Source organism: Taudactylus pleione, unplaced genomic scaffold (genome assembly GCF_031769625.1).
Source record: "Taudactylus pleione unplaced genomic scaffold, aTauple2 ptg000316l, whole genome shotgun sequence".
Taxonomy (NCBI): domain Eukaryota; kingdom Metazoa; phylum Chordata; class Amphibia; order Anura; family Myobatrachidae; genus Taudactylus; species Taudactylus pleione.
In genome coordinates this window covers 10,127,755-10,152,695 of record NW_028284717.1, presented here as the reverse complement: position 1 = coordinate 10,152,695, position 24,941 = coordinate 10,127,755, and the positions used below count along the sequence as shown (strand labels likewise).

Genomic DNA, 24,941 nt, shown 5'->3' with positions numbered 1-24,941 from the left:
AAGCTGGAATGGACTACCCTGGTAAATATGTTCTAGGAAGTAGTGTTAAAATACATTAGAATTTCCTGTTTCCAGAAAATAATAAAAGGTGCCAGAACTCCGTATCCTTGAGTACAACTACAAAAAGAGCAGTGTTCACCTAATATTTTGCAATTAGAACCATGTACAGTACAATCTAATATCTGGCGTACAGAATCATTCAGACAGGGTTGACTCATTGCTCCTTGGTGCCATGTATAAAACAAAAGTGAGTCACCTATTCAATATCCACCGGTAAAATTACTAAAAGATGGTTATTGCAGCCAACTGGGCCCTTGTTACCATCAGTAAGACAATTATGAAGAATTGGCCTCAATACTTTGTGCCTCGTAATACCGAAAATAAACAATTAATAAAAATATGGTGTTGGAGTGTAATAGATCATAGTCACTGTAATTAGTGTGAACCCCATGAATGACTTTACTTGTTTTTCATTCTGAAAAAGGCGGTTGTAGAGGGCGCTAAGACAGAAAGTCATTGTGTAAGAATATTTGTCGCTTGACCTCTCTTTTTTTCTTGTCATGGTATTAAAAAAAAAAATGACAACTCCATTCTCTTTTTATTCAGGTCAGTCATACAGAAATCGGTATCAGAAAATGAAGCGTTTGGTATGTGTTACTTTTATTGTATTCCTAGTTGTGTACATTTGTGTAATGCTACCCAAGTTCAGGAAGAACCTGTTGGGTTGGAGAGCTGGATAATCACAATGAATGTTAGTATGACATGAGGTCTATTAGAGGAACTGACTGATGACCAATGGCAGATGTTTACGACTCACACAATAGAGTAATGCCTAAGCCCTTTGATTAAAAGTACCTTTACACATAAGTAGGTCTACACCAGTGCTATTAAGTGTGGGAAGAGTTTTTATGCCCTTGTCCCATCTTTCTTTATTATTTCCTTGTGTGAGGAGATGGAAAATGCACACAGCCAATTATATTTATATATATATATTATATTTGTACATGGTTCGGGAAATGCTGTAGATATTAATTGTTTGGAAACTTTGTTTGGGTCCATGTTAACAAATTAATCATTTTGAATGTTAATGTTCTGTTACATGGTGCATACCTACAGTCAGATTTGTCAGATCATCAATTTCGTTGAATGATTGAACGATTTCATCAACGATTTGAACGATTTTGTGAACGATGAACGATTTCTGACAGTATTAAAATGAATGAAATCGTCCAAATCTTACTGCAAACATAGTCGATGTCAGATATCGTTATCTAACATACGAGAACGCGCATCGTTGGATGATGCATGCCCAACATGTCAAAGATATGAACGATTTAACGATTTTTACAATCGTTATCGTTCAGATCTTTAACATAATCTGACCGTGTGTATGCAGCATTAGTATTGTCTTATATATCTTCTTTCTCCTATGTGCCTCGTTTCATTACCAATTCATCTCCTAGCAATCATTTAGTATATATTGTAGGATCAATAACAATAACATAGGTCACCATGTCATTTAGGCAGTGGCGTAACTAAGGAGGGTCGAGCAAGGCGTGTGCCCTGGGCGCCGGGGGGGAGCAGCCGGCCACGGTACCGGCCCGCCCTAGTTAGGCAGTGTGTGCGGTCAGCGCTACACATTTACACAGGACCGGCGCTAAGCTGCCCAGCGCCTGTCCTGTGCTGCACAGCCGAGCCCCATCCCTCCCCCTGAGCGCTTACCAAATAGCGCCAGCAGGCGGGCTCAGGCTGTGCAGTTTAACACACACATCGCCGCCAGCGCGGCAGTGATGTGTGTGTTAACCAGCAACCGATGAGAGTCAGACAGACTCTCATTGGCTGCTGCTGCTGCACACACATCACCGCCAGCGCGGCGGCGATGTGTGTGTTAACCAGCAGCCAATGAGAGTCAAACAGACTCTCATTGACTGCTGCACTGCCCACTGCAATAGCCGGTGTGGAGCTCACTCATGAGCTCTGCCTTCTGGCTCTTGCAGTGGGTAATGGGAGAGACATCATCACGTCTCTCCCATAATGCAGAGCGCGCCAGCCCGGGAGGACTGACGTGCAGCGGCGGGAGCAGTGGCCGGAGCGTGGATTAAGGTAAGTCTATTTTTTTTTTACTTGTGTGTCTGCACTACGGGGGAGGGCATTACTCGGGGGGACCTCTATTGGGGGTGGGGCAATACTGGAGACTACAACTGGGGGGGCTACTACTGGGGACACTGCATCAGGAGGGGGAACCCCTACTCGGGACTACTACTGGGGGGGAAACTACTACTGGGGGCACTATATAAGGGGCTTACTAATAGGGGCACAAGGGAAACTACTACTGGGGACCCTATATAGGGGGCTTACTACTAGGGGACCACTACTGGGGGCACCAAATAGGGAGGACCACTACAGTGGGCACTGTATAAGGGCACTGGTTAGAGGGGAATCACTACTGAGGGCCTGCATAAGGGGGACCTCTACTGGGGGCACTGCATGGGGGGGACTACTGCTGGGGGCACTATATAAGGGGCTTACTACTAGGGGCACAAGGGGCACTGCACTGGGGGGACCACTACTGGGGGCACTAAATAGGGAGGACCACTACAGGGGGCACTGGATAGGAGGGATCACTGCTGGGGGCCTGCATAAGGGGGACCACTACTGGGGGCACTGCATGGGGGCAACTACTGCTGGGGGCACTATATAAAGGGCACTGCATAAGGGGGTACCACTACTGGGGGCACTGCATTGGGGGGACTGCTACTGAGGGCACTTCATAGGGGGGGACCACTACATGGGGCACTGCATAAGGGAGACCACTACTGGGGGCACTGGATAAGGTGAACTAATGAGGGGCTGCAAGAGGGGGACCACTACTGGGGGTACTGTATAAGGGGAACTAATGGGGGTCTGCATAAGGGGGACCACTACTCGGGGTACTGTATAAGGGGCACTACTATGGGCCTGCATAAGAGGGACCACAACTGGGGGACATTGCATACTGGGGGTTAGTGGCGTAAGTTCATCCCAGACGCCCGGAGGCAAGCTATAATTTGCTGCCCCCGAAAACAAAAGGGAAATTATATATGGTGCTTATCTATCTATCTATCTCATATCTATCTATCTATCTATCTATCTATCTATCTATCTATCACATATGCACAAAAACACATAGAATAGCCTTAAGTGGGGTGAATATACTGTGGCCAATGGAGGAGGTGCCCCTTCAGTGCTGGAGCCGGGTCGCAGGCGCCCCCATTGTCTCCCATAGTTCTGCCCCTGCTGGGGGTACTGTATAACGGGCACTACTATGGGCCTGCATAAGAGGGACCACAACTGGGGACATTGCATACTGAGGGTACTGTATAAGGGGCACTACTGGGCTTAAGGTGCATATGGAAAGGAATGTTCAGAGTGACGATAAAGGGTTGTGTGGCATGTTGACACGCCCCACTTTTAAGTGACCACGCCCATTTTTTGCAGTGTGCGCACATAGGGGTTAGGGCTCCATTTTTAAATTTGCCCTAGGCTCCAAATACCCTATTTAAGCCATTGCATTTAGGTGTCAATTTAATTAGCCATAAGTGCGACCATATGTTGGGTTTTTCAGGCTACATGCAACAAAAAAATTCACAATTTTGTGGCGAAATTGGGGCATTAGGGAGCAAGTTGATGTGCCTTTGCCTGCGTTTCCACGCTGTAATGGCAAATACCTAGTTAGGCGCACTTTACGCTATTACTTTCTCATTGGTTTCTACAGACAGACATGATAGAGCGATCAATGATTTGGGATTCAATCCCCTTTACATAGTCAATTACATAATAAAGAAATGTCCAGTAAATATGGCATTTAAGGATTGGCCGTCACTCTCCATTAATAATAAGATGGATCAGGACTAGATTAACTTTTGTTGGAGCCCTGGGGCAACTCATATGTGAGGGTCCCTAATAATAATAATGTCAGTAAGATATGCTGACGAGGTTATTAAAAAGTATAATGTGTAAATATTCCCAGCACCACGAATGTGTTAAACACACTGTAGTGCCCCCAGTTCACATTATTCCACACAGAAACCCAAGTTTACATATGCCACAGTGCCCCCCACACTGGTGATGCAGCTGTGTATGGGGGGAGAGGCACAAGTGTGGGGCCACCTTGATGACCGCCTTGCCTGCCCCGATGTTAATCTGGCCCTATGCTGGATTATAAATCCACCCATTTCTGCGAAATTACAATCAGGTGTATATGAGGTAGATTGACATGAATGCTAGTTGGGGGAACATGTGTCTGGCTTAGCATTAGGGGCAGAACTATGGGAGACAATGGAGACGCCTGCCGCCGGGCTACAGCACTGAAGGGGCACCTCCTCCATTGCCCACAATATACTCACCCCACTTAGGGCTGTAGCACCATCTGAGTCTGGGGGACAGATCTTTGGTGGAGCAACTTCCCGGCATGGGATGCAGTCGGCAGTAGACAGGGCATTTTGTGATTTGTAGTCCCACCATGGTGGCAGTCTTACAGTATCTTGATTTAAACTCCTCAAAGCCACCACATAAGGTGGTTTTCGCCTCCATTAGGGGTATCAGGAGGGCTCCCGACCCCATATTAGGTGGTTTTTCCCCTCCACCAGGAGGACTCTGAGCCTCATGCTAATTGCACCATACAGATCTTATCTGTGACTAATGCATACAGATGTGTCCACAAATATCTGTCCTCCATTTAACACATAACGCTTAAGTGCAGAATGACTCGGTAGCGCGAGCATGTTTTCATTAGGGGTGAGCGGGTTCGGATTTCTGAAATCCGAACCACCCCGAGCCCCCCTCCCGATCCGAGGCCGATCTGAGTCAGGCTCGACTTTTCCCGCCTGACTCGGATCTGAAATCGAGGCAAAACGTCATCATCCCGCCTTCCGGGTCTCGCGGGTTTTGGATTCTATATAAGGTACCCGCGTCGGTGCCATTTTCTCACTCGGCTGTGGACAGTGAAGAGGGAGGGTGGGACTTAGGGCTGGCTGGGCTGTGTAGTGTTGTGTTGTGTTGTGCTGTGCTGTGCTGCTGTTGTCCATAGGGGCTGTGTCCACTCCTCCAAAGTCCATAGGGGCTGGCTGTGTTGTGCTGTGCTGCTGTTGTCCATAGGGGCTGTGTCCACTCCAAAGTCCTGTGCAGTGTCCCAGTCCTAAAGGGGTGCTGTAGTGTTGTCCAGGGGGTGCTCTGTCCATCAGGGGTGCTCCCCCCCAAGTGCAAAAAAAAAATATTTTTTTTCTGTGTTTGTGAATTGTGTGCGCAGTAGCCGCACGTGCATCAACAAAGTAGCGCCAAGCGTGCACCTGTGTCATAGGTAAAAGGCCGACTGGCTTGTCCATTAAAGGGTGCTGTAACCCCCAAAGGGCACTCCAAACAAAATAAAAAAATATATTTTTTGTTTGTGAATTGTGTGCGCAGTAGCCGCACGAGCATCAACAAAGGAGCAGCGCCAAGCGTGTGCCTGTGTCCCATAAGTAAAGGGTTGGCTGGCTTGTCCGTTAAAGGGTGCTGTAACCCCCAAAGGGCACTCCAAACAAAATAAAAAAATATTTTCTGTGTTTGTGAATTGTGTGCACTGTGGCTGCACGTGCATCAACAAAGGAGCAGCGCCAAGCGTGCGCCTGTGTCCCATAAGTAAAGGGCCGGCTGGCTCATTTCTTAAAGGGTGGTGTAACCCACAAAGTGCACTAGTCTCCAACAAAAATAAAAAATTATTTTCTGTGTTTGTGTGCGCCTTAGCCGCACGTATATATCAATATAACATAAATGGAGGACCAAACTTTCTCCAATAAAAATAAAATAGGGAAAGATCAAGAACTATTTCCTCCTAGTGCTGTTGCTGCTGCTGAGAGTTGTTCATCATCCCAGAGAGGAAGTAGGAACACCACTACTTTTACTAAACAATTGACCCTCCAACAGTCCTTAGCGAGGAGGATGAAGTACGACAGCAGTCATCCTGAAGCAAAACGTATAATTGAGGCCTTGACTGCTATGTTGGTGTTAGATGTGCGTCCGGAATCCGCCATTAGTGCAGTGGGATTTAGACAATTGATGGAGGTAGTGTGTACCCGGTTCCAAATCCCGTCTAGATTCCACCTGCATCCTCAAAGCAGCAGCGACAAGCGTGCATCTGTCTGTTAAAGGGTGGTGTAACCCTCAAAGTGCGCTCCACAAACAATAAAAAATTCTTCTTTTTTTTCCTGTCTTTGTGAAATGTGTGGGCTGTAGCCGCACCTGCATCCTCAAAGCAGCAGCGACAAGAATGCGTCTGTCTGTTAAAGGATTACATTGGTGACAGCATCCAAGTAGGCATGTCAGACAGTCCGTACATGTACTGGCAGGAAATAGAGGCAATTTGGAGGCCCCTGTACAAACTGGCTCTATTTTACCTGAGTTGCCCCCCCTCCAGTGTGTACTCCGAAAGAGTGTTTAGTCTAGCCGGGAACCTTGTCAGCGAAAGGCGTAGGAGGTTGCTTCCACAAAATGTGGAGAAGATGATGTTCATAAAAATGAATTATCAACTCTTCCAGGGAGACCAGCCTCCATAACGTACAGAGGGACCTGTGGTTGTGGATTCCAGCGGGGATGAATTAATACTCTGTGAGGATGTACACAACACTGAAGAGGGTGAGGAATCGGTGAATGAGGAGGATGAGGACGACATCTTGCCTCCGTAGAGCCAGTTTGTGCAGGGACACATTAATTGCCAGCTTGTTTTGTGGGGGCCCAAACGAACCAATCATTTGAGCCACAGTCGTGTGGCAGACCCTGGCGCTGAAATGATTGGTTTGCTAAAGTGTGCATGTCCTGTTTATACAACATAAGGGTGGGTGGGAGGGCCCAAGGACAATTCCATCTTGCACCTCTTTTTTTTCTTTGCATTATGTACTGTTTGGGGCCTAGTTTTTCAAACTGCCATCCTGTCTGCCACTGCAGTGTCACTCCTAGATGGGCCACGTGTTTGTGCCGCCCACTCGTGTCGCTTAGCATAGTCATCCAGCTACCTCGGTGCAACCTTTTGGACATAAAAACACTATTGTGAGGTGTGAGGTGTTCAGAATAGACTGGAAATGAGTGGAAATTAAGGTTATTGAGGTTAATAGCATAGGAGCAGAAAAACCAACACATTCTGTGATTTTAGCTATTTTTATGCTTTTTTTCAAATAAATACAGATCCAAAACACAAAACTCAGAACCCAAAACACGGAAGGGTGATTTTGGCAAAAACCAATCCAGATCCAAAACACGAAGAAAGATCCAGTTCCAAAACCAAAACACAAAACACGAAAAGTGGCCGGTGCACACTCCTAGTTTTCATGCAAATTTTTACTTTCAAATGCATCTAATTCACATAGCGATGCGAGTAGGACACACAAGCAGGGTGTATCTGCATGCGAAATGCTACGCTACAGTGTCAGCGGCTGTGAGGGGGGGGGCACCAATGTATAACTTGCCTCCGGGCGTCTGGGATAAACTTACGCCACTGCTTAGTTGCCGATAGTCCACATCCATTATCAGGGCCGTAACTAGAGGTATGCAAGCAGTGTGGCTGGACAGAGCACAGAGCTCTGTGGGCGGTACTGCCGCTTACCCATGGCTCCTGCATCTAGCTAGCAGTGTGGCTGGACAGAGCACAGAGCTCTGTGGGTGGTACTGCCGCTTACCCATGGCTCCTGCTTCTAGCTAGCAGGGTGCCTGGCAGCCAGAATCTCTGCAGCGTCCTTAGGATGCTTCAGGCTTGCACACCTCTGCCCTTACAGCTCCCCGGAGCATCATGAGAATGCTTAGGGCATTGCTGTAATTCCCAGCGTTCGTGGCCTCGACCCCTCCATATGACATCACGTGGAGGGGCGTGGCCTGCACCAGGCGCCGGAACCACTGGTTTACGGCTCTATCCATTATATCTACATGTATGACATCTGATAGAATGTTGAACTAGCGGCCCAGTAGTCACTTACGTGGCCCCGTTGACAGTGGCGTCTCCAGCGTCGTCTTCCGGGTCCCAGCGCCCATGCGAGCATCATTTCCAGCACAGTCTTCTGATGGAGCGGCGTTCTGGTGAGTATTTTACCCCGATCCCTAAAACCTAACCCTCCCCCTAGGGCCTAACTCTAAGCCCCCCTTACTTTCCGCACAGCTGAACCCTAACCCCTCTGACGGTATGGAACCTAACCATTCTGAGAATGATGACCAGGGCTGTAGCTAGGGTAGTGCGGCCGGTGCCATCGCACAGGGCACCACAGGTCAGGGAGCGCTGTTTGGGCCTGTCAAATTTCTGTTTATTATCATTCTTACTTGTAGCTTCCTCTTATTTCATCCCCAGCATCTCCTGGCCTCCCCTATCTCTTCCCTGGCCCTTCCCCATAAGGCTATGGCCCTTTATTGTGTGCATTATGTCCCTTTGAAAAATGAGGGTGGCGCCAATGCTCTTTCTGGAACAGGGCACCAAAATGTCTAGTTACGGCTCTAATGATGACATTTCACATGGTAACATTTTAGATATCGACATGATGAGCATGTCGACCATCTTCTGATGACAGCATGGTACCTGTTGACGAGTAATGTTGATATTGTAGTATCACCAATACCAATGTCAACATGGTAACTGTCGTCCAAGGGTCCGGACCCCGTCTGAAACCATCAGAAATTAGAGGTAAAGTCGAAACGTTTAATCTAACAAAGGGGTCGTCCTAAAGTGTCTGTACACTGGACTGTAAGGGGGCAATTTACTCTGCTCTCCAGGCACAATTTTATCCATACTGGCAATCCCACAAAACTACCATGAAAAGTGTGAGTGTGCCCCTATGTAAGCATGAGACAGATAACTAGCTGTATGTCTGCATATAGAATTGTAAAGCAGGGTACATTTTTGCATTTACTTACAGTAAATGACCTTTTAGGTATTATTAGTCAGCTAGATCCTTATCACACTATTTCCACTGTGTGCGTTGCGACAACCTGAAATAAGAGTTGTGAGCTGGAGGAACTGCTAGAACGTCTACCCCCAGCCATAGCACGTTTACACTTATTAGCAAGATTGTCCCATTAAGAATGTCAGAACTCTGCAGCCTTGGGGTACAATATTACAATAGGTTTCCATCATATGCAATCTCCTGTTGGTATGTTATAAGCATGTGTTTATCACTAGTTGTCTGAATTAATGACATTACTTGGCATAGAATCACAGGACCTCATTCAGAGTCGATCGCAAGCGCTGAGCACTTGCAACCGACTCAATGTTTTGGTCCTGTGCACGCGCAGCGGCCGCACTGCGCGTGCGCAAGTCCCGGAAAGAGAGAGAAACTCTCTCGCTCCGGAGCTCTCTACAAAAGGGGCGGCTGTCGATGTTGATCGACAGCTCGCCCCGTTTTGTAGGCGGGCCGGGGGGGTGGTTTCCAAAACGGAGGCGTTCCTTACGTTTTGTGGGCGGCTGCACTGACATCATCAGTGATGTCAGTGGGGAGTTTCCTGCTAGATCAGAGCAGGAAGCTCCCTGGGGCTTGCAGTTACCGAGAGCCAACCTTAGGGCCTCGTCGCAAGCCCTGATGGTCGCGATGATGTTCACCATCGCGACCATCAACCTGGTCGGTCGCTAAGCTGTGGGTGGTAACCCACAACTTAGCTAGCGACCAGGAGGTGGCACTAAAAAGAAGGAAGCGGCCGCCCTCATTCAGAACGAGCGCTCGCTTCTTGCGAGCGCCTCTGAATGAGGGCCACAGTCCTCAATTTCCTGATAGGAGGGGTGTTATCACAATTAAATATTAACCAATGTATTGATTTGATTACTGTATATGGGAATATTGCCCAAAGGGAATTGAAGCGCTGCAACCACTTGCAAAACCGAAATAAAAATCCATTACTTGAAAGAAAGCCATGGCTGGCAGCTTCCCTGTCATTTTTCATATGGACAAGGCCTTCAAGGATTCTATTTAATAGAGCACAAATTTGATTCCTATGCTGACCATCTGCTGCTGGTAACGCGCCTCCCTGTGTTTAATGTTAGACAGGAGAGCCTGGGTCACAACGCACGGGCAAAACTCCAGGAGGCCTGGCAATGATCCCTACCTCAGAAGGCACTGTTACATCGAAGGTAACGCAATCATATGTTTAGCTTTATTGCTGTGTAACCCGCAGGCACTTCATCTGTGTTTTACACGTGAGACATCAACAGAGAATTACAGGATTGCACATAGGGGCTGATTCAGAGCCAGACGCTATTTGCGCTCGCTCGTCCAGAAAAAGGGGCTGGCTATTTAAATTGACCGTTCGCTCTTTGCGGTCTGTTGACGCCTCTGTCTGAACGAGCGAACAAAACATGCGGACGTTTTTTTGCAAAAAACGCCCCCTGGCCGATCGCATCCTACGTCATCTCCGCTATTTTTTAGATTAATCGAGTACATCGAAAGGCGAATGAACTGCTCGCTATTCTTGTGGTTGCATTTTCCTACCGCAATCATGCGAGCAGTTCTGGCTAAAAGACACCCAACTGACGTGGTCGATGACGCTGCTTTGTTAATTATGCACACCCTTAAAACACCCGTTTTGACCTTTTGGCACGCCTGCGTTTGGATCTCCACTCCCCGTTTTCAAGCACCTTCCCCTGTTTCCACCCACAAATGCCTCATCCTGTCACTCAAATTAGCAGGCATTCGCTATTTTGCAAGCACACGATTTTCGGCCGTACTGACTGGTTCGCGCATGCGTACTAAAACCCATATGCATGCGCAGATGTGCAAACATCGCTCGGAGCGAACGAGCGGCCGCTTACGAGCGGCTCTGAGTCAGGCCCATAGTACATGTTGCAGATACGTTTGATAAAAACATTGATATAATATTATATATTACTAGATTTTTTGACTCATCAACCTCCGGCTCCGCCTCTCTCACCCCCGACTGGGGACATCTGCTTTTCTAGTCCCAGAGGGCATCATCTTCTTCTTTGTGCGGTCCCGCTGAGCCTTCGGAGCCGTGATGAAGACAGGACAGGCCATAGCTGATTACAATAGAGATATAATAAAGAAATGGCTCAAGTTACATTCATTTTGCACACAATCCCTAAACATTAATGTATTAATAAATAAAACCAATATTTGCATAAAAGCAGTAATACAGAAAGTATAGTATTGAATATTAACATTACCTGTAAATAGCTGTGGCATTTTTCATTAGCTCACAGGTGAAAAAGAATAGTTTATTTATAGTTATTTAAATAGCGCACACATATTGTGAATCATTTTACAGTGAGTAGTTTGCCATTCACATACGTTTCTGCCCCAGGGGAGCTGATGATCTATATTCCCTATCACATGGACACACACATACACCTACACAAGCCAACAATAACCTACCGGTATGGTTTTTGGTGTGTGGGTGAAGACTGGAGTGCCCGGGGGAAACCCACGCAGATATGGGGAGATCATACAAACTTCACACTTTGCCGGGAAATTGATCTCATGACTGTAGTGCAGTGAGACAGTAATGCTAACCACTACGCTACCGTGAGTTGCTGACCTATGGATCAGTTTCTCTGGCACACACAAATTTTAAAGTGAACCTCACACATGGAAGGATGGAGCTGGAATCAGTTCGGGCAGCATTGCTCTCGTATTCTTGCATGGAAACAAATGGGTTTTTGGGCTTGTATGCAGAGTGTGAATCTATGTGACAGCACTGCCCCTATCTGCAATATGCTTAGATTGATACCCGTCAGACAGACGTTATTTACTAAATCGCACAACTGTATGGGGCTGACACATAGTACAGTGCACAAAGGGTGTTAAGTTATATTTGAAAAATGCGCATGCAAAATGGAAAACAAATATATATATATATAATATATATGTGTATATATATATATATATATATATATATATATATATATAATTAGGGGTGAGCGGGTTCGGATTTCTGAAATCCGAACCCCCCCAATCCGAGTCCAATCCCGCCTGACTCGGATCTGAAATCGAGGCAAAACGTCATCATCCCGCCTTCCGAGTCTCGCGGGTTTTGGATCCTATATAAGGTACCCGCGTCGGCGCCATTTTCTCACTCGGCTGTGGACAGTGAAGAGGGAGGGTGGGAGTTAGGGCTGTGTAGTGTAGTGTAGTGCTGCTGTTGTCCACTACTTCAAAGTCCATAGGGGCTGGCTGTGTTGTGCTGTGCTGCTGTTGTTAATAGGGGCTGTGTCCACTACTTCAAAGTCCATAGGGGCTGGCTGGACTGTGTTGTGCAGTCAGTTCTCCATAGGGGCTGTATCCACTCCAAAGTCCTGTGCAGTGCCCCAGTTCTAAAGGGGTGCTGTAGTGTTGTCCAGGGGGTGCTCTGTCCATCAGGGGTGCTCCCCCCAAGTGCTAAAAAAATAATATATTTTCTGTGTTTGTGAATTGTGTGCGCAGTAGCCGCACGTGCATCAACAAAGTAGTGCCAAGCGTGCGCCTGTGTCATAAGTAAAGGGCCAGCTGGCTTGACCGTTAAAGGGTGCTGTAACCCCCAAAGTACACTCCAGTCCAAACCAAAAAAAAATTTATTTTCTGTGTTTGTGAATTGTGTGCGCAGTAGCCGCACGTGCATCAACAAAGTAGTGCCAAGCGTGCGCCTGTGTCATAAGTAAAGGGCCGGCTGGCTTGACCGTTAAAGGGTGCTGTAACCCCCGAAAGTACACTCCAGTCCAAACCAAAAAAAAATTATTTTCTGTGTTTGTGAATTGTGTGCGCAGTAGCCGCACGTGCATCAACAAAGTAGTGCCAAGCGTGCGCCTGTGTCATACTCATAAGTAAAGGGCCGGCTGGCTTGACCGTTAAGGGTGCTGTAACCCCCGAAAGTACACTCCAGTCCAAACCAAAAAAAAAATTTTTTTCTGTGTTTAGCCGCACGTATATATCAAATCGATATAACATAAATGGAGGACCAAACTTTCTCCGATAAAAATAAAATGGAGAAAGATCAAGAACCACTTCCTCCTAGTGCTGAAGCTGCTGCCACTAGTCATGACATAGACGATAACATGCCATCAACGTAGTCTGCCAAGGCCGATGCCCAATGTCATAGTAGAGGGCACATACAATCCCAAATGGCAAAGTTCAGGAAAATGACCTTGGAAAAGACATTTAAATCAGCTGAAGAGAAACGTAAACTTGCCAATATGCCATTTACGACACGGAGTGGCAAGGAACGGCTAAGGTCGATCCCTAGTATGTTCATGACTAGTGGTTCAGCTTCACATGACGATGGAAGCCCTCCTCCCACTAAAAAAATCAAGAGTTAAGCTGGCAAAAGTACAGCGAAGAACTGTGCTTTCTAAGAAGATATCACAAATCCCCAAGGAGAGTCCAAGTGTGGTGGTGGTTGCGATGCCTGACCTTCCCAGCACTGGACGGGAAGAGGTGGCTCTTTCCACCATTTGCACGCCCCCTGCAAGTGCTGAAAGGAGCACCCACAGTCCACTTGCTGATATGCAAATTGAAGATGTCACTGTTGAAGTACAACAGGATGAGGATACTGGTGTAGCTGGCGCTGAGGAGGAAGTTGGCGAGGAGGATTCTGATGGTGATGTGGTTTGTTTAAATCAGGCTCCGGGGGAGACAGTTGTTGTCCGTGGGATGAAAAAGCCCATCACGGTCATGCCTGGGCAGAAGACCAAACATTCCACCTCTTTGGTCTGGCAATATTTCTATCCAAATCCGGACAACAACTGTCTTGCCATATGTACCATATGTAAAGGTGAAATAAGTAGGGGTAGGGACGTCAACCACCTAGGAACATCCTCCCTTATACGGCACCTGCAGCGCGTTCATAAAAAGTTACTGTCAAGTTCAGAAACTTTGGCTAAGACCGTAAGCAGTCCAGGGACACCTAAATCCCGTTGTCCTGTTGTATCCAAGCGCCTGCAAACCACACCGTCAACTCCCTCCTCATCAATTTCCTCCTTAGTCAGGATCGGAAGTAGTCCTGCAGGCCATGTCACTGGCATGACTGACTCTCCTATTTGGGATTCCTCTGGAGGATCCTGCGTTGCTACGCCTACTGCTGCCGCTGCTGCTGTTGCTGCTGCTGGGAGTCGTTCATCATCCCAGAGAGGAAGTAGGAACACCACTACTTTTACTAAACAGTTGACCCTCCAACAGTCCTTAGCGAGGAGGATGAAGTACGACAGCAGTCATCCTGAAGCAAAACGTATAACTGAGGCCTTGACTGCTATGTTGGTGTTAGACGTGCGTCCGGTATCCGCCATTAGTGCAGTGGGATTTAGACAATTGATGGAGGTAGTGTGTCCCCGGTTCCAAATCCCGTCTAGATTCCACTTCACTAGATTCCACTTCACTAGGCAGGCGATACCGAGACTGTACAGAAACGTCAGAAAAAGTGTCCTCAGTGTCCTGAAAAATGCCGTTGTACACAATGTCCACTTAACCACGGACATGTGGACAAGTGGAACAGGGCAGACTAAGGACTATATGACTGTGACAGCCAACTGGGTAGATGTATCACCTTACGCAGCAACAGCAGCAGCGTCACCAGTAGCAGCATCTCAGAAACGCCAGCTCGTTACAAGGCAGGCTACGCTGTGTATCACCGGTTTCAGTAAGAGGCACACCGCCGACAACCTCTTAGAGAAACTGAGGGAAATCATCGCCCAGTGGCTTACCCCACTTAGACTCTCCTGGGGATTTGTGATATCTGACAACGCCACCAATATTGTGCGGGCATTACATCTGGGCAAATTCCAGCACGTCCCATGTTTTGCTCACACAATAAACTTGGTGGTGCAGAATTTTCTGAAAAGCGACAGGGGCGTGCAGGAGACGCTTTGGGTGGCCCGAAAAATTTCTGGCCACTTTCGCCATTCAGCGACTGCGTGCCGAAGACTGGAGCGCCAGCAAACACTCTTGAACCTGCCCCGCCATCACCTGAAGCAAGAGGTTGTGACGCGGTGGAACTCAACCCTCTATATGCTTCAGAGGATGGAGGAGCAGCAAAAGGCCATACAAGCCTATACATCCACCTATGACATAGGCAAAGGAGGGGGTATGCACCTGACTCAAGCGCAGTGGAGAATGATTTCCGTGTTGTGCAAGGTTCTCCAGCCCTTCGAACTTGCCACACGTGAAGTCAGTTCAGACACAGCCAGCTTGAGTCAGGTCATTCCCCTCATCAGGCTTTTGCAGAAGCAGCTGGAGAAAGTGAAGGAGGAGCTAAGACGGAGCGATTCCGCTCGGCATGTGGGACTTGTGGATGAAGCCCTTCATTTGCTTTGCCAGGATTCCAGGGTGGTCAATCTGTTGAAATCAGACCACTACATTTTGGCCACCGTGCTTGATCCTAGGTTTAAAGCCTATGTGGTGTCTCTCTTTCCAGCCGACACAAGCCTGCAGAGGTGCAAAGACCTGCTGGTGAACACACTGTCAGCTGAAGCGGAACGTGACACGTCAACGGCTCCTTCTTAATTTTCTCCCGCAACTGGGGCTGCCAGGAAAAAACTTAGGTATCCTAAGCAACCCGCTGGCGGTGATGCAGGGCAGGCAGGACCAAGTTTGGACATCTGGTCCGGACTGAAGGACCTGGCAACAATTTCTGACATGTCTACTGTCACTGCATATGATACTGTCACCATTGACAGAATGGTGGAGGATTACATCGGTGACAGCATCCAAGTAGGCATGTCAGACAGTCCATACCTGTACTGGCAGGAAAAAGAGGCAATTTGGAGGCCCCTGTACAAGCTGGCTCTATTTTACCTGAGTTGCCCCCCCTCCAATGTGTACTCCGAAAGAGTGTTTAGTGCAGCCGGGAACCTTGTCAGCGAAAGGCGTAGGAGGTTGCTTCCACAGAATGTGGAGAAGATGATGTTCATCAAAATGAATTATCAGCTCTTCCAGGGAGACCAGCCTCCAGAAGGTACAGAGGGACCTGTGGTTGTGGATTCAAGTGGGGACGAGTTAATACTTTGTGAGGATGAGGATGTACACACTGAAGAGGGTGAGGAATCGGTGGATGAGGAGGATGAGGATGACATCTTGCCTCCGTAGAGCCAGTTTGTGCAGGGACACATTAATTGCCAGCTTGTTTTGTGGGGGCCCAAACGAACCAATCATTTCAGCCACAGTTGTGTAGCAGACCCTGGCGCTGAAATGATTGATTTGTTAAAGTGTGCATGTCCTGTTTATACAACATAAGGGTGGGTGGGAGGGCCCAAGGACAATTCCATCTTGCACTTCTTTTTTTTCTTTGCATTATGTACAGTTTGGGGCCTAGTTTTTCTAACTGCCATCCTGTCTGCCACTGCAGTGTCACTCCTAGATGGGTCACGTGTTTGTGCCGCCCACTCGTGTCGCTTAGCATAGTCATCCAGCTACCTCGGTGCAACCTTTTGGACATAAAAACACTATTGTGAGGTGTGAGGTGTTCAGAATAGACTGGAAATGAGTGGAAATTAAGGTTATTGAGGTTAATAATAGCATAGGAGCAGAAAAACCTACAAATTCTGTGATTTTAGCTGTTTTTATGCTTTTTTTAAAAAAAATACAGATCCAAAACACAAAACCCAGAACCCAAAACACGGAAGGGTGGTTTTGGCAAAACCAATCCAGATCCAAAACACGAAGAAAGATCCAGATCCAAAACCAAAACACGAAAAGTGGCCGGTGCACACCCTTAATATATATATATATAATTTATGTACTTTGCCAGCTTTGTGCACATAGCTCATCTGCTGCAGCCTCAGTGGTGCAGGAGTAGGAGCCTGCTTCTAGGAGGCAGTGAATTTGGTGATCTAAAATCTTTCCATATAATACTAATGATTTATCTAGGTAAAATGTAAAGTGAAATCATTATTTGTTACATACATACTGTACAAATTTAAATTTAGCGTAGCTGATAAATGTGCCATTTGTAATTTTACCTTACATGCTATAGATCTCCGTGAAGAAGATTATATGATGGGAGACAGATCAAATTTACTGTCAAGAAAAAAAGCAGAAGATAATCTGTGCCAGGTAACGATTATTCTCCTACAGAGTTTTGCCTATCATTTTTATTTTATTTTATTAATCTGGTACCGTAGAGCGGTGCATTATACAGAGCGGTGCATTATACAGAGCGGTGCATTATACAGAGCGGTGCATTATACAGAGCGGTGCATTATACAGAGCGGTGCATTATGCGGTGCATTATACAGAGCGGTGCATTATACAGAGCGGTGCATTATACAGAGCGGTGCATTATACAGAGCGGTGCATTATACAGAGCGGTGCATTATACAGAGCGGTGCATTATACAGAGAGGTGCATTATACAGAGAGGTGCATTATACAGAGAGGTACATTATACAAGTCAGAGGATACACTGTTGCAGGATGTAATATACACACAGTGCCACGGAAACCAGTATAATCTGTTTCTTTATAAGAGGGCAAAGGGCTATAGAGTTAATCAACATTAAAGGGGGTGCGGGAGGTTATTAAACATTTCAAAGAGGACAAGTACATGAGTTTCCCAAAGCAACCAATCAGATTATAGCTATCATTTAATGGAATATACTTGGTAAACAATAGCTGTAATCTGGTTGGTTGCTATGGCCATCACCTCTTTAGAAAGTTTGATATAGCTTCCCCTAAATCCAAGAAATCCAGACTTTGCTGAAGCCTGTTGAGAAAAATGCTGGTGATGTACTCTATGTTGTAGTTGTTTTGCTGCTGTGCAGTTGGGCTGCAGTGGGACCAGGGAGGCTGCTGCCTCTGATCAGCAGCAGCAGCAGTCTCCTCAGGATTTGGCCCTGGCTGAAGCAAATACTATATTTTCTATTTTTTACTTTTGTAAGGAGGTGTGGTCACAGCTGTATAAATATATATATTTTTAATAAACATTAATTGTTATTGCAAATCACAACTCTGTACTTTACATGTTCAATACTAAAGCATCTACTTGAATACTATTCTCATTGTGCCATATTTCTAAGCAAATTGCGGTAACATGCAATATTTGGAGCATTTTCAAGTTATATTATTGTATAGTTCAAATCTCACCTTCCCTCACTGCATAAAAACAAAAAAATTAGGACTGCATAGTTATCACTATCCGCATCTTAGATAGCTGTGATAAATTCACTCAATATCGCAATGCGATATTTAAATACATAACAAGGATGTATCACAAATCATTACAAGTTTGTGAAATGCTTTACTAAAAATAAGCTAACTGAAGAGCATGGAGTAGTTTTTTACGAAAACTGCTCCAAAAGCCCTTTAATAAATTTATGTGATACTAAAATAATGTGAAAAGGGTGTAAAAATAATATTGATAAATAGGCCCTATAGAATAGAATATAATTTTTAACAGAGTTAATTGACATTAATAAAGTAGTCAATTAATGGCTAAATCTTAATGAAGAAAAAAAAAATCCTATTGTGTCGGCATAATATATCTGTCTGTCCCGTGGGCTCAAGTAACAGGTCCCAACTACATCATAATGAATGGATTTCCCATAAGGCACCACACAGTTACTGGAGACAGATAAAGCAGGGTGACTTGTGGGCTGTACCCATCTGCTAATATGCTGTCTTTGCCAGATTTCTACAAACAAACAATGGAATCCACCACGAAATCTGTCTTCAAATGGATGCACTACTGACATGGTAAGTATAAGCAAGGTGGATGTCGGAATGTTGATGAAGACTTGGTGGGGTTAGATTTAATGGTCTGAAATGTGGTTCCAAATCTTATATGTTTCATGCTTGTATACAGGTTTAATTACTGAATATTGTGCAAAGGTCAATTCTTCTTGACTGGATTTCCAAAACCACTAGCCAGTGCTTTGGGTGGGAGGAGCCAGTTGAGGGGAGCACTATACCCCGCACAGCATCTTCACAGTCCGGGGAAGAGCCAGGGAGCAGCCCAGCAACTCTGAGAGTGCTGGCCATGCTCCCAGAGTGATGAAAATGGGAGTGTGCTGTGAGGCCATGCCCCTTCCCCATTTTAGCTGTGCTCAAGGAGTCCCTCCTTTGAAATCCCATATGTTGGGAGGTATGCACAACTTGTTGTTTTTAGTCTTGCAACTTCTATATTGAAACAGGTTGGCTGTATAAACTTTCCTTTACACAGATGAGAATTTGATGCCACAGTTTCATGCACCACTAGGGGCCAAGGGAGCTGAGAAGGGAGGGGGGGGGGGGGAGAGTGGGTACAGATTGCTTGAGCTCAAGTCTGTGTAGGGGTCTGGCAGTGCAGGGGAGGTGTAACTATGACCCTTGCGCCACGACAACTGGGTAGAGTTGTGCCCCTTCAGTGGCCATGCTCCCCTGGCACCCAGGCCGACAAAAGTCTCAACGGCACTGTTAGGGACAAATGTAACATTTCCAGAGGAGGGTCTCCAAATGCTTACCTGGAGAAGACTATTTAAGAAGTAATGAGGTGGTACCAGTTCTTCTACAATGTCTGTTCTGTTATCGACATCTCAGGACTGGTAGTAACAGATTAATGTCCATAAAAATCTGCTTTATTCTTTGCATAAAGATTGTTTTAATAAATAAAGTTTTTTAAATGTGTTCATTTTTTTAAATAAATGTAAAAAAATTTACATAAATTAAAAAATGTTTTAGCTCTCAAGAGCGATTGGACTGAAGGGAAACTGGAAGCTCTTTCAAGTGTGCATATGGAGTACAGTCAGATGACAGGAGAAAAGGAGACAGACATTTACTCAAAGGAGAATAAGAAAAGGACAAACACAAATACAAGATGGGAGAAGGAAATACACATGGAGAATCCAGAGGGATAGATACCGACACAAAAAAAGGGGAGAGATGTGGACATAAATAGGGTGGACAGAGGCACCTGTAGATGTAGTGTAGAAAGACTCAAGTGACAACTTTGAGGAGTGAATCAAAATATGTTTACTCTGCATGACCAACATAACTAGACTGAGCTCAGGGAACAACACAGATAGGCCAAAAGATCTCACTACCTGCCAGGCCATACATTTACAGCACCTATGGAGAAACAGAGGGAGAGAGATACAGCTGTAAAACAAGCCTGCCTCTATTGCAAACAGGTAATGGCCTTATTCAGAGATGGTTGGTAATGCAGCCGCTCTCGCAATAGCGATTGCAGGAATAACCAAATGCTGATCTTAGCCTTCCCTTTGCACGTTGTGATGGAGTGTATGAGATCTGAGAGGCCCACATTCAGGCTGCGTGGTCTTTGCATTTGCGATGGAGTTTGCAAACACTCCAACAACAACGCCACATCAGTCGCACCATCGAAATTTGCAGTAGCCTAGGGTCTCTAATCTAGCTAGTCTCTTCAAATCCAACTAAGCATGGCTACTGAAGCAGTGGATTTGCGATTGGGAACGTAGCACTCCCATAACGCACCTTTTTACAACCACTTTAGGTCACCTCCCAGTCTCCACCCTGAGACGCCCAGGGATCGCAATCCCCTTCTCAAAATATTAGCAATGCCATACGCAATTGCGAACAGTATTGCACACGTTGTCACAGATGCGCCGTGAGGGATTTCTGGACTTTTTGGAGCAGTAGCAAAACATCGCACAACTGCGTAAAAAGAAAACGGCGCTGCGCCCATCTCTCAGTAAGACCCAGAGTGAGCGAGGAAGTATTATAAATATAAATATTTCAGGGATATTTTGGAATTCGTAGTTATCTATTGTTTTTTTTGTTTGTTTTTTTCAGGACTCGGATGACAGCAAATCAGAGTCAATGGGAACATTGAAAAGATTGCAGAAAATAGTCAGGACAAAAAAGGGCAGCGATGATGTTAGACATGCTCTGCTGCAATGTGAGTATCAGATCATTCTCAGCAGGGTCTCTGGATGAGGTTTAATGAAAATAACATAACGATACAGCGCAAAGCAATAAATGACAAAAGGTCTAATGCTAAAAAATATATAGCTGATGATTCGAGAAACCGGTGTTAATGCCCCTTAAATAAATGTGTCTGAAAACAGATCAATGATTCTTGTCAGACTGCATTAAATCAGGGCTCGACATATCCCGGTCGCCATGGCGACCACATTTTCAGACCTGGCGACTGGATTTTGCAAGGAACACAAAATTCCTTAGCATTCCCGGTGCGAATGTGGAAAGCCGTGCTGGGATCAAGTGGCTGATCCCAGCATCGGCACAGCTGCAGGGGCATGCAAAGGAGATGTGTCCCCTGGGGACACATCCCTGCCCGGCGCTGGAATGCTGTTTCTGCTCCCAGCGCCGGGTAAGCAGAAGCGGCTGGTACCTGGTGAAGGGACCACCTGGTCCCTTCCGCCAGCGGTAAAGTGGCGGGACTTGACTCCGGGTGCAGGCTTACTGTAGCCCGTCGCCCGGTAGCCTTGATACAGCGGCGGGTGTGAGGCTCTGGCCGCGAGCCGAACACGGCTCGCGGCCCAGCAGCCAATAGGAGGCAGACGCTACGAGTCAATCACGGCTCGCCTCATCAATGCCCGCCCACTCGTGGCGTCTTGTATTAGACCTCCCGAAGAAGACAGATACTTTCCGGCAGCCACGGAAGAGGCCAGAAGACGCTGTGAACAAGTGAGAAGACAGGAGGCGCCAGCTGCAAGAAGAAGGCAGTGCCGCTGGCCAGGACGGGCCAGCGGCAGAAGAATGAAGCTGAGGACCGGAGAGGACTGCGGGGGTGCAAAGTTAAAGAGCTAACAAAGCTCCACCCCGCAGCCTCTTCCACCGTAGCAGGCAGGCCCTCTGTGAGGCCTACTAATAACCCCTCCCTAGACCACCAGGGTTGTCGGGCACTAGGCCCGTGGGGTAAATCAGGCAATAGGCCTGTGTGCATATAGGCGAGCACAAGGCCCGGGCTACATAGGGGGCATTAGGCGCAATATAAGGTATCTGTCCCCCAAAATAGGTGAGAGTGATCTGGGCGTTAGGCAAATAGGTGGGCCACCCCAAGCATGTGTAGTTTGGGACGATGGTCTGGCTCCTATATATTTAAGCTGGCTACTAGAATTAAGAAAAATTTGTCAAACCCTGCATTAAATGATGATCTACACTTAGATCTCCAGTCTTTGATAGAGAAAGACTAAATACGTATTAGGATTTTATCAGCTTCCATAATGGTCATTTACTTACAGTGGACACATCTTAGTCCCACCTTATATCTGTGGTCACACGATCTCAGACAGGCGGTCGCACCCGTTCAAATGCTCCCAAGGAAATTAGAATTTCATTCAACTGACAAATAATATATTAAAACAATAGTGCAAGTGGCGCACAAAGCTCAAAAAACTGTGTATATGAAAAAACAATATTAAGTTCAAAGTTCAAACACACTAAACCACACTCCCTAATAAAGGTGGCTGCTAAATTCTTCCAGGGGATGGTCTATTGGCAAATAATATAGTTTAACTTTTTATATGGAAAGTACACAGTTATTATAGGGAAGTGGTAATGCAAAAATATATCCCACTGTTAATTGTGGTTCATTTATTCTTATCTACTGGGGAGACTGAAAGTGGCCTTAAAAGTATTTTATGCCTTTCCCTGAACCAGCAATACAACATCAATGGGATAACTTGTAATAATCCACCCAACTAGTATAACTGTGTAAGAGGGAGATTTATCAATTCTTGGAGAGAGATACAGTACTATCCAATCAGCTTCTAACTGTCATTTACAGGCTGTGCTAGAAAATGACAGCTATAAGCTGATTGGTTGGTTCTTTATCTCTCTCCACTGTATCTCTCTTCAAAATTTGCTAAATCTAAGTCTTACGCTAGGTACACACCATACAATGATCAGGCCGATCAGCCGAATTTCAACTGCTCAGGTCCGATAATTGCATAGTGTTCACGCAACACTAGGACCTGGGTGTGATTATCGTTCCAAAACCAGCTAGATCAGATGATTAGATTTGGCCTTCTGCATAACGTTCCTCCGACACATAGAGCCGATATCACACACATTTTGTAGTCTGTATAAATACCCGATCACCTTCGTAGGACAGATAACCCTTGGGCTCAGAACGATAAACCACTAGGGGTAAATTTACTAAAGTGAGAGTTTTTAGAAGTGAGTTTTAAAAGTGATGTTGCCCATAGCAACCAATCAGATTCTTGCTATTATCTTCTAGAAGGTGCTAGTTAAATGTTAAGTAGAATTTGATTGGTTGCTATGGGCAACATCACTTCTAAAACTCACTTCTAAAACCTCTCTCTTTAGTAAATTTACCCCCTAGTGTTTACACTCAACATCGGATGCTCTCTAGATTGTTTAATCATCCTGAAAATAGTGATGTTGGTCGTATCCGAAGTGATATGGTTCAGTTGCGTACCTAGCATTAGTCTTGTAGATGGACCTTGTCAATGCTGCTGCATCTATCCAGCTCTCAAAATAAAACATTTACATGGAGTTCTACAGATGTGTCATTAGTGAGTTTGTGAATGAGTGAATGCAACTGTAATGTGTATGTCTGTCTGTATGTCATCCATGTTTTATGCCTAATTTATTGTGATTTTTTTGACATAGTAGCCATTTATATTTATTCTGCCTTATGTATGTAATTTTGTTGTCTTGCACGCCCCTATTACTCACCTACTGTGTGACATTACAGAAATGCTCTGTACTTACGCTACGTTTATCTTTTGTGGATGCGGTCAATATCCCGACAGCCAGGATGTCGGCACTGGAATCCCGACACCTGTTGTGTAATGCTCTGTAATTCTGATATGTTCTATATTGTCCATCCCTGGTACGGAGCTGAGGAAACTTAGTGGTGCCTGATAAATAAAAGTTAATAATAATAATAATAATAATAATAATAAAAATAAAAGGTGTTTAAGTAAATCCTGTGCAGAAGTAATACTTCTAATCATATTCACAATATTTTATTGGAAGCCCCTGCTCCGGACATCGATGAGGAGGAAGAAGAGACTTTAATTACGTGCATGAAGTTAACAAAATCTCAGGAGAAAAAGTTCAGCAAAGACACTGCCAGGAAAAGGCAAGAAGCATATTACTCCATGGAAGTGAACTGTTCTTCCTTAGACAGATCTGTGAAACTAAAACGGAACACTTCCAGAGGGGTCACTACATCTCCGGAGAGCCACTCCCGCTTCCTAACCGACTGGAAATCTTTTCCCGATAACTTCGATCCCTTCGATTTTGCAGTATCTCAAATGGAAGAGTGGGACCACTGCATTTGCTGCAACCACCACGGCCCGCTGCCATCGTCCTTCACTGACTCAGATCTCCCATATTCATGGGTAAGTGGTTTTATCTGGTTTCAATTTTTTGTATTCATGGAGATGTCCAATGATAGATTATGTTTAATTGCCTGTCTGCTGAGTAACACAGCAGGCAGGTAGGGCCTGTGTCCAGGGACACCCTTTAGAAAGTTGTAGACTAGAAATCATGCTCCAGGGTTTGTTGGCTAAAACATTTTCCCAAGGTGGCTGAACCATCTTGCATGAAGGGAGCTTTAGCTATTAGGTCATTAGAAGACAGGGTAAAAACAAAAGTTGATTAAAGTGGACCTGTCACTAAGAGCTGACAGTGTCCAGGCTAATAACATGCAGCAAGGTATCACAAATGATAGAATGTATTGATCGTCATCTGCACCAGAACTCCTTACTGTTTTAGTCAGTGGCATTATATGCAAATAAGATGAAGGGGGCAGGCTCAGATATTATAGTACTTTTAAAAAAAATATATAGTCCAGGAATGATGATGTTCGTCCATGTAAGATGACGTTTAGCCTCTTTCTGAGTTCCGTTTTTTTGGAGGGAAAAATCCGAACCTATCCGAGCCTGCACATCCCATATATATATATATATATATATATATATATATATATATATATATATATATATATAATTGATATGGGATGAAGACAAACACACTCTGTAACCTGCTTTGAAATGGTCCTACCATCACTACATAAAACTAGAACTGCTCTTGAA

At 45.6% G+C, this 24,941-nt stretch overlaps 1 protein-coding gene and 1 long non-coding RNA gene across 2 annotated transcripts in view; one reads left to right on the top strand and one right to left on the bottom strand.

Annotated features, from left to right (window-relative positions):
* The window catches only part of SAMSN1 (SAM domain, SH3 domain and nuclear localization signals 1), a 150,472-nt gene that overhangs the window by 40,303 nt on the left and 85,228 nt on the right, over window positions 1–24,941 (top strand). Inside the window, exons 5-10 of the mRNA XM_088442755.1 lie at window positions 607–647; window positions 10,028–10,114; window positions 16,936–17,015; window positions 18,586–18,651; window positions 20,704–20,809; window positions 23,878–24,245. Of these exons, the coding sequence (XP_088298881.1) occupies window positions 607–647; window positions 10,028–10,114; window positions 16,936–17,015; window positions 18,586–18,651; window positions 20,704–20,809; window positions 23,878–24,245 (748 nt within the window). The remainder of the gene's footprint in view (window positions 1–606; window positions 648–10,027; window positions 10,115–16,935; window positions 17,016–18,585; window positions 18,652–20,703; window positions 20,810–23,877; window positions 24,246–24,941) is intronic.
* The window catches only part of LOC148510570 (uncharacterized), an 83,248-nt gene that overhangs the window by 32,140 nt on the left and 26,167 nt on the right, over window positions 1–24,941 (bottom strand). The window contains exon 2 of the long non-coding RNA XR_015869407.1: window positions 10,870–11,017. This is a non-coding gene — a long non-coding RNA (uncharacterized LOC148510570). The remainder of the gene's footprint in view (window positions 1–10,869; window positions 11,018–24,941) is intronic.